Source organism: Cheilinus undulatus, linkage group 17 (assembly GCF_018320785.1).
Source record: "Cheilinus undulatus linkage group 17, ASM1832078v1, whole genome shotgun sequence".
Lineage (NCBI taxonomy): Eukaryota > Metazoa > Chordata > Actinopteri > Labriformes > Labridae > Cheilinus > Cheilinus undulatus.
In genome coordinates this window covers 39,159,131-39,169,258 of record NC_054881.1, presented here as the reverse complement: position 1 = coordinate 39,169,258, position 10,128 = coordinate 39,159,131, and the positions used below count along the sequence as shown (strand labels likewise).

Here is a 10,128-nt window from a genome sequence, read left to right as displayed (position 1 = left end):
ATTTTCCATCTAACCCTGCATACCCATGCAGCACAGCTGATCAGGAAATGAAGACACACTGTGGCGGAAGAACACATAACCGAATGTTGCATTGCAAGATAGTTCCAAACACAGGCGCTTTCTGGGTGAAAAATAAAACGCTTCAAAAACTTTTGATAGAGCGTATATTTGAGCCAACATTGTTACTCGGCCCATTTTTACTTAAAACTCTCTAAATACAGGGGAGCAGGTGGCCTAGTGGTTAAAGGCGCTCCCCATGTACGCGGGCGGCTCGGGTTCAAATCCGGCCTGAGGCCCCCCACTGCATACCCCCCCACCCCTGACCCCGCCCCCGACTCCATCCACCGTCCCCCCCCATCTAAATCCTTAAAAAAAAAAAAAAAACTCTCTAAATACCGGAAACTGTACCCTTCTGTTCTGCTGTGCACACTAGTTTCCCTGTCATTATGACCAATGAATCCTTCTTAAGGGGCAACACTTACAGAAAACCCTGAAGGGTAGTGCCACTACTATTGCCTCATATGACCCAGCTTCAAAAGAACTAAAATATCCCTTCAAGTCGGGCTGCTCTGTACAAACAATGAGAGTGAATAATACTGAGAAAATTTATCGTGTATATGTCGTTATTAGGGGTGTCAATCAGGCTAAAATCCTAGAAGGGGCTAATTTAGAGTCAAAGGGGTCTTTATTGGGGGAAAAACGGGGTAAATAATGACATGTTATGCACTTTAAACATGATGGACCATGGACCACATCTGACTGTAGTTTGGACTTTAGTTTGGTCCTCCTGGTCTGTGGGTTTAAAATAGACATAAGGCATGACTAGTGTGAACTCCATAATGTGTTTATTTTACAGGCTAAAGTTTCTCAAGATGTCCTCGGCTGCATCCAAAGTTGAGTCCTCCTGTCACACAATAAGAGCTGGAGTTAGAAAAAGGGACAGCCAAAGAGCTGCAAATAAAATATGACATGTACCAAATCAAATTAAGATTAAACTCAGAGCAAGAAATTGGATTTCGCCTACTTTCACAAAGCAGAATCGGATGTATTTGTCAAACTCCTTGCTGTGCTCTGGACTGTAGAAAGCAGAGACCGGGATTGTTGCCAAACCCTGCAGGGAATTTAGAAAACTGTGAGACCAGAAAATCTCTTTGCCTTGAGAAAGCGTCATCTTTTTATCTTAAGTAAAGATTTAATAATATATCTACCATTACCTTCTCTTTGATCATCCATTTAACAAATCTGAAGTCATATGGTTCATCCTCAGCGCTCTGGTCCTTAAAGTCCACCGCTATCAAGAATAAGTAGTTTTTAATATTTAATTGGTTGTCATTGCTTTGCATCTTGTTATGATATGTTAGTTTAAAAGTGTAATACAGGCTCTGGAGACTCTTACTGAGAGAGGAGATGTCTGCCATGATAAAGTATCCTCCCTCAGGCATGATGGGCTGCAGACCCACGCTCTGCAGACACGAGGCCAGCTTGTTTCTCTTCTGTTGCAGCATAGCAGGCAGTTGATGGAAGTAGCTCTCTGGAGTAGCAAAGACTTTGTACTCTCTCTCAAATCCCTGAGCTACCGCCTCCTGGTGAAGGCAGAAATGGATGAAGAACACAAGAAGGGATAGAGGAGTTGATGCATGACCCTGGTAGGAGATTTATGATGTGCACAGGATCTGCTGCCTATTTCTATATGGTGGCCTGTGTAGCGTATGCTGTATTTGTGTCTTTGAAAACTGTGTAAAAAGTCTTATAATGTGTAAATAAATAAAGTCAGGAGCCAGGTTTTGTTAACAGCTTCAGCAGAAACATTATTAGCTCATTACAGTCATTGTTATTAGTGGATAAACTAACTGTTCATGCATCAAGCTAATAAGAAATTCTGTCAGTGAATATTCTACATCAGGGGTGTCAAACTCGACCACAGCAGGGGCCGAAATCTGAATTTAGGTCTAACCTGAGGGCCCAACAGGGTCAACATTTAACCATAAACTGTAAACCTAATTTTCACTGGTAATTCATTAAGGGGAGAAAAACTTATGATAAATGATTTTGACATTAAAAATGACAAGTTTAAAGGCTCAAAATCTGACATCAAAAATCAGAATATTAGTTTAAAAGGTCAGAACACAAAACCAAAAATCAAAATAATGTTTTCAAAAGGCAAATATATGAGGTAGAAAGTAAAAATCATGAGTTTAAAGGTCCAAATATGGGATTACAGATCAAAATTAGGAGTTAAAAAGATCACAATGTGAGATAAAATAAACTAAATTTTGAGTTTAAAAGGCTGAGATATAACTTACATTAAGATTGTGAATCTAAAAGGTCAAAATATGAGATAAAATTCTAAACTGTGAGTTTACTCAGTTAAAATATGGGATTAAAAGTCAAAGTTTGGACTTTAAAAGAGCAAAATATGAGATTAAATTTGAAATCATGATCTTAAAATTTCAGAATATGGCTTGAAATTTAAAATTGGAATCTAAAAGTTCACAATATGAGATAAAAAGTCAAAATGCTAAATTTAAGTCAGAATTTTCAGAATTAAATTGAAAATATTAAATGAAAACGCAAATTCATTTTCCTCCCCCATTCCTTACTTTCTATCTCATTATTTTTACTCTTTACTTTTAAAAAAATTTTAAACAAAGGATATTTTAAATCTTCAAGGTTAAATTCTCATTTCTATACAGGAGAAAATCTGCAGACCTCAGACCTGCGGGCCAGTTCTAATCAAAATATGTTCTGATCCTCTGGCCCGGGTAAATTTGCACAGTGGGCCAGATTTGGCCCCCGGGCCTTGAGTTTGACACCCGTGATCTAGATAGTAAATATATATACTTGAATTATATAATCCTACAGAGCTGCCTTGCAAAAAATGCTTGGAGTAATTTCTGGTGAACAAAACATGATACGCCCACAAGAGGGCGCTGACAAGCGGATTTTCACCTTCCAACCATGCTGCATCACTGTGGCTCCTTTCAACCATTCTCTACGGTAGCCCAAAAGGTCAACTGCGAAATATTTGGACAATTGTGAGATATTTCTTGCTATTTAAATAGGAAGTCAAAATATTTCACAGCTAAAATGTTTTAGATGCAACCAATTATTTTACAGCAAGAAAAACATTTTCCAGTAGCTGTAATATTTTTAAGCATCTGATTTTTTTTTTCCAGCAGCCAGAATATTTCAAAACAGTGGCAATATTTTGCAGTAGCCAAAATAATTTGCAGCCTCTGAAATATTTTGAAGATTCTTAATATGGTGCAACGGCAAAAATATTTAGCAGTGGCCAAGATATTTTGCAACAGCTTCAATATTTCACAATGACAGAAATATTTTGCAACTTCTAAAATATTATGCATCTGTCAAAATATTTTGCAACAGCCAAAATGTTTGCAATAGTCAGGTAAGATATTTTTTCACCAGCTCAAATATTTCAACACAGTGGAAATAATTTGCAGCAGCTTAAATATTTTCTGCTGAAATAATTTAAAACCCTGAATCTTCCTTATATGTTGAAACAGTTGAAATATTCTGCAGCTGGAATATTTTGTAGTTTCTAGAATATTTCATCAGTATTGCAGCAGCCAAATTATTTAAAGCAGGGGGAATATTTTGCATTAGCCAAAATATTTTGCTGCCTCTGTAATATTTTCAGCTTTTTAAAATGTTGCAGCAGCCCAAATGGTTCAAACAGTGGAAATGTTTTGCTGCAGCCATCATATTTTGCTTAATTTGATGGGGTTAGGTTAATTTCTCAACTGCCCAAATATTTTGCAATGACTTAAATAACTGAAATATTCAAAATATTTTGCAAGAGCCACAATATTTCATGGCAGCCAAAATATTCTGCAGCTACTTCTAAAATATTTTGCAGCAGCTGAAATATTTGGCAACAGCCAAAAATGTTCTCAACAGCCCAAATATTTTGCAATGACTTAAATAATTGAAATATTCAAAATATTTTGTGGAAGCCAAAATATTCTGCAGGTACTGTAATATTTTGCAACCTCTAAAATATTATGCAACTGCAAAAATATTTTGCAAAAGCCAAAATATTCTGCAGGTAAAATATTTTGCATTGCTTTAAATATTTCAACACAGTGGAAATAATTTGCTGCAGCTCAAATATTTCGGCTGAATTATTTCCAAACCTTGAGATATCCTTATATGCTGTAATAGTTAAAATATTCTACAGCTGAATTATTTTGTTGTTTCTAGAATATTTAATCAGTTTTGCAGCAGCCAAAAACTTTAAAACAGCTGGAATATGTTGCAGTAGCTGAAATATTTTTCAGCCTCTGAAATATTTGAAAGAACTAAAATATGTTGCAGCTTCCTAATATGTTGCAACAGCAAAAATATTTTGCAGCAGCCAAAATAATTTGCAGCCTCTGAAATATTTGCCGCAGCTGAAATATTTTGCAGCTTCTTGGTATGTTGCAAATGCAAAAGTATTTTACAGTGGCCATTTTTTTGTAACAGCTTAACTGTTCTGCACCATTAAATATGTTGCAGTAGCCCTAATGTTCCAAGAACTGGAATTATTTTCTGCAGTAGACATATTTAGCATCTTATAAATATGCAGCAGCCCAAATATTTTGCAACAACTTAAATATTTTGAAGATTCAAAATATTTTGAAACAACCAAAATATATGGTAACAGTTGAAATATCTTGCAGTTTCTTAAATATTTCACAGCAGCCCAAAAATTTCGAAACAGTGGAAATATTTTGCTGCAGCCTAAATATTTTGCAGCAACTGAAATATTTCATGTTTGATCCTCAGGGCCACTGAAATTCTAAGTAGAAATGCACTGATTACAATTTTTTAGGCTGATTTAGATTTTTTTTCTAACCTGCTGATTTTTTCACTTTTATAGAAAGCATTTTTTTAATTAATTAAATTTTGTTTGATGAAATCCAGTTTTAAATGCATGTAACAAATCATGGCTGTTTATTTCCTATCCTCTTTTGAAAAAGCTTTTAATCTGCACCATGTTAGTCCATCCATCCATCCATTTTTTATACTGCTCATCCTGTTGGGGGTCACGGGACGATATTAGTTGACAATTGAAAAGCTTTCAATCAGCTGGTCAGTCCAGGTTCTATCCCTCACCTGTGATCATGAGCTTTGAGTGATGACTGAACAAATGAGATCACAGAAACAAGGCTGAACTCAGTTTCCTCCTGAGGTGGCATGGCTCAACCCTGACACATCAGGTTGACTGTGACAGTATTTGGCTGCCTGACCATTACACCAACAGTAGCTGACATTGCATGCAAAGTCAGCTCACAAAGTCATACTTAACTGCATCATCAACATCCCAAATGCTCACAAACACAAACGTGTACCTGAGCAGCAGTTGCACAGTCAAACACCGACATCTGATGCATGGCTTTCAGACGTTTGATGACACTCCCAGCTCCCATGGCCCAGCCAACCTGCAGAGACATTCACCTGTAGTGAGGAAGGACTCATTATGAGAGGTCTCATTAAAAAAGTGTGTTTACCTTCCATCCAGTAGCACTGAACGTCTTTCCTGCACTGCCTACAGTGATGGTTCGCTCCCACATCCCAGGAAGGCTGGCTAATAAGACACTGACACTGTTAACACACCAATAACACAGATTCACACATATTTTTGTGATTTCTGTTGGATATATCTCACCGATCTTGACGTGTTTGGCTCCGTCATAAGTCAGCCACTCGTACACCTCATCACTGATGCACAGCAGGTCATGCTTGATGCACAGATCAGCGATCATTTGGAGCTCCTCTGTCTTATAAACCTAAAACAAAACAACTGTTAATGCACAGATGATAGCTTTAAAGAGACAACACGGCTACAAATCTTACTTTGCCTAGCGGGTTGTTAGGAGTGTTGATGACGATGGCTTTAGTGTGTGGAGTTATTTTACTGGAAAGTTCCTCAGAAGAGAGAACCCAGTCTCCACTCGACAGGACGGCACCGCTGTCAGCTTTCTGGAAGTAAGAAGGAAAACAAGACCACCTCAAGATTGCCACATAAATATAAGATGAAGGTGGACAAATGCTGCTGAGGCTTTAAAAGTGTGAACACTGACCGGCCTCAGAGGAACATACACCGCTTTTCCTCCTGCCATCATCACCATTGGATGGTAGCAGTCAAAGAACGGCTCAACTATTATGACCTGGAAGACAAACATGTCTCAGTCTGGTTATTTTCAGTCTGCAGCATGCCTAAAAGTTAAAGGACTCCTAAATGATCAGATATGGGGCCTTTTTGGGCCCACTGGGTCAGTAGTAGTCCCATAATCTTGGTTTCACCAACCATTGTAATGACTACACTGTAATCCTTTGGGCGGTTACAGGTAATTTAGTTATGTCCTCCAAAGGTGCTTGCTTTTATTAATGCTAGGCTGAATTTGTAATGTGTTTAAACTCCCTTAAACTCCAATAGAAATAGAAGAATGCTGTTAAAAATGTGTAAAACTAGCAGAATAGGGGGGTTTCTACCTCATCTCCTTCATCAACCAGAGCTTGAAAAGCACAGTAGAGAGCCTGGTACGCTCCAACAGTGACCAGGAGGTCCTCAAATGGATCAATCTCATGTCCCACAATCCTACTGAAGAATTTGGACAGAGATTTGACCAGAGATGGGTGGCCCTGAGGAAAGAAGTGAAGCAAAATGCGCGTTTAGTCTTGCTGGTTGTTTTGCATCCATGTGTCCCTTTAAAACTGGATTTAAAAACACTGAATCACGGGATTGCACTCACAAAAGCTCGGGTGTACTGGTGCATTAGCGGGCCTCCATTCAGAGCATTACAGAAAGCGTCCTGCACAAACTTTGGAGGGGAGAAGTCTGGGAATCCCTGACCCAGGTTCACAGCTTTGTAGTCGGCTGCTAGCTTTGTGAACTCAACCCTGATGGCAGAAAACAGGTCAGACACTGAAATGATGATCATAGGATAAAATAATATAAATATATAATAGTTTAATTGTACAACTGTATGCTGTAGAGATGTAAGAGCAATTTGTCCCAAGCAAAATAAAGCACAGACTCTGTGATAATGCATAAATGCATAAATAAGTCAATAAACTATGGCATGTTGTGTTTATTTCTAGATTTAGCACCTTTATATATCAAGCAGTGACTTACAGAGTCAAAACAACGCACTTAAAGGAACAATACGCAGCTTTGTCACCTTAAAACAGAAGCAGAAATGCTATGTAATGGTATAATAATATCCATCAGGGAGAATGGCACAGTGTTCCGTGCCACAGTGGGATAGGAGTGGGGTGTGGTTCCCTTGTGGTAAGTGTTTACATTTAGAGAGGGGTCTGGATGCAGACCACAAATCTCAGACCCTTCTTACAGACCACTACTGTAAAATATCTGTCAGAACAGAAGTGACGTAATTTGCTGGGACAACGTATATCCAGTTTTGGATTAAAAATACAAAACATTAAGCTAGCATAGCTATGCTAGCTGCATAGTTAACATAAGTCAGCCTAGCTACACTAGCTTTGTCTGAGCTTTAGCAAACATAGCAATGTCTACGTAGGTAATGTAGCCACAGCTAAAGCTAATGTTGCTACCAAGCTAACATAACTAACATAATCTATTTAGCTACATTAGGTTAGGTTAACATAGTATAGGCTTAAGTAGTTAATGTAGCTTTGTTAGCTATGCAGGTAGTACAGATACATAGCAAATATACTGTAGCTAAAGCTAATACAGCAATTAAGCTAACATAAGGTAATGTAGCTAATATGACTTACATTAACTTGCTATGTTGCTCTTTTAGGTTTAGTAAACATAGTTAGCTTTTTGTTAGCAACGTAAGTATTGCAGCTACATAGCTACAAAGCTAACATAATTAACATTAGCTACATTAGGTTAAGTTAACATAGCATAAGCTTAAGTTGCTAATGTAGCTTTTTTAGCTGCATAGGTTTTGCAGCTACATAGCAAACATAGCTAAAGCTAAAGTAGCTATGAAGCTAACACTGAAAAAATTAGGTTTAGCAAACAACATAAGATAATGTAGCTAACATAGCTATAGCAAGCTATGTTGCTCTATTGGGTTCAGTAAACATAGTGAGCTTTTGTTAGCTACATAAGCATTGCAGCTATATAACAAACAAAGCTCCAAATCTAAAATAATTAACATTAGCTACATTAGGTTAAGTTAACATAGCATATGCTTTAGTAGCTAATGTAGCTTGGTTAGCTGTGTAGGTGTTGCAGCCAAAAAGCAAACATAGACAAAGCTAATGTAGCTACAAAGCTAATATTGAAAATATTAGGTTAAGCAAACCTAACATAAGATAATGTAGCTAACATAGCTAAAGCTTGCTATGTTGCTCTATTAGGTTTAGTAAACATAGTTAGCTTTTGTTAGCGACATAGGTATTGCAGCCACATAGCAAACGTTGCTACAAATTAAATGTAGCTCATGTAGGCTAAAATTAGCTACAGTGGGTTTAGAAAACCTAACATAAACTAATTTAGCCACATTAGCTGTAGCCTTAGTTTTAGCTTAAGCCTTAGCTATGTTAGCTTTGTTAGTGTTTTCATGGAGGACAATCTTTTTTCTATAAGCACTCTTAGTTTACTCAGTTTCATTAAATGTTTTTCACTCAGGTTTTGCAGGTCAGGTTTTTGACTTTTAACTTTTCGTATCTTAACCCTGACCAGAAGTTTAATCTGATTTTATTTTGAAAGTTCTTGTGTATTTCTGTTCTGACAGAGGTGGGGCGTTCCACAGTAGTGCACGGTCTACAAGAGGGGGTGTCTGAGATCTGCCGTCTGCAGCCAGACTGTCTCATACAACTTTATGGCATCAGTTTACACACCAGCTTTCAGCTAAAAAGACGCCAGTTAATCTTTCCTGGTACTGTTTAGCCAAAGGTCTGTGGACAATCACACTAGGCAGTTAAACCTACCGATAATCACACAGAACACTTCTGATTAAAGGTAAAAGAAAACACTGAGATTTTAGTTTATTAGAGAACTGAATTATTTGAATGTAAAAAAAGGTTGAGTTGCCTATCAACAAGAAATCTGGTCCAACAGTCACTGAGGAGGGCAGGGCTTAAAAGGCTCTATAGCCCTGACAGACTTAGCTCAGGGTACTACAACCCAACTTTCACCCAAACCACATTTAAGACAGACCTTTACTATCTTCATGACTAAAACACAGAAAAATACATGCTCCCCTGCAGCGTCTTGGTCGCTGACACAACCAGAACTTTCCTTCCTGCCTCTAAACTCCTGCACTGCTCAGGTATCAAAGGTCCATCTGTTATTATCACTCACCAAACATTTTTATCCACACCGTCTGTTCTGAGTGCAGAGAGTCGTCCTGTCATGTTTATCTGAAATCAAAGAGGATTCAATTGAGCTGTGAAGTCAGCAGTCCTTGGATTATTGTGTCTTTTGTTCTGATCGTACCTGTGGACAGTTTCTCATGAACTCTGACAGCTCAGTCTGCAGCGACATCCAGCTGCCTCCACCACTCCTTTCCTTGAACTTTCAACCTTTCGTACCTTTATGGCTGCACTTTTCTTTCCCTTTAATCATATTTGTCCATTGAATGAAACCAGGAGGCCTAAAACACTGTGCAAAGAGAAGAAACAATGAAACGGTTAACACACAGAGGAAAGGTTAGTTTGAAAAGTGCACATGGATAGGAAGCTGCTTTGTCCTTTTAAACAGTATACAAGTCTCTCTTCTACTTTCATGGTCAACAAAAGGTTAAAATAAAGCTTATTATTGCACAGCTGTCACAGACAATGCAGGCTTTCCCCAGATAAGAGAAGGGACATGATGTTATATAAACGGCTTCTACGAGTTTGAAGACGAGAAGTAGTAATGATATTCGATAATATTCAATTCCTTGTCTACACTCCTGGAAAGAGAGCTGGTGTTTCTCCAACAAGAAGTCTTTCTTAGCATGTTTGGAAAAACTGACAGTAGCTACCACAGAGGGGGACATGGTGACGTAAGAGTTTTCATGAAAAGTAAAACATGCACTAATAATTTGTTTATTTTTGCACAAGATAATACATTCTTTGGATTATTTTGGTGTAATTGAAATAAGAAGTACTTCAAAATAAACATAATTTTCACAATAAACA

The 10,128-nt window shown here is 37.8% G+C and overlaps 1 protein-coding gene across 1 annotated transcript; it reads right to left on the bottom strand.

The window, feature by feature from the left end:
- Positions 1-815: 815 nt before the first annotated feature.
- Positions 816-9,489, bottom strand: LOC121525476 (kynurenine--oxoglutarate transaminase 1-like). The gene is made up of 13 exons (XM_041811501.1): positions 9,443-9,489; positions 9,308-9,366; positions 6,762-6,909; positions 6,502-6,651; positions 6,090-6,176; positions 5,863-5,988; positions 5,675-5,795; positions 5,517-5,593; positions 5,358-5,447; positions 1,397-1,583; positions 1,215-1,291; positions 1,025-1,111; positions 816-904 (listed from the first exon to the last, which is right to left on the bottom strand). The coding sequence occupies exons 1-13, from the start codon at positions 9,458-9,460 to the stop codon at positions 851-853; spliced, it is 1,281 nt and encodes a 426-aa protein (XP_041667435.1). The 5' UTR covers positions 9,461-9,489; the 3' UTR covers positions 816-850.
- Positions 9,490-10,128: the final 639 nt, after the last annotated feature.

Excerpts from the sequence above, each read along its gene's own strand:
- LOC121525476 (XM_041811501.1), bottom strand. Across the intron at positions 5,989-6,089 it reads TGTATGTTCCTCTGAGGCCG|AAAGCTGACAGCGGTGCCGT; the intron begins GTCAGTGTTCAC and ends TCTTACTTCCAG. Across the intron at positions 1,292-1,396 it reads GGCAGACATCTCCTCTCTCA|CGGTGGACTTTAAGGACCAG; the intron begins GTAAGAGTCTCC and ends TATTCTTGATAG.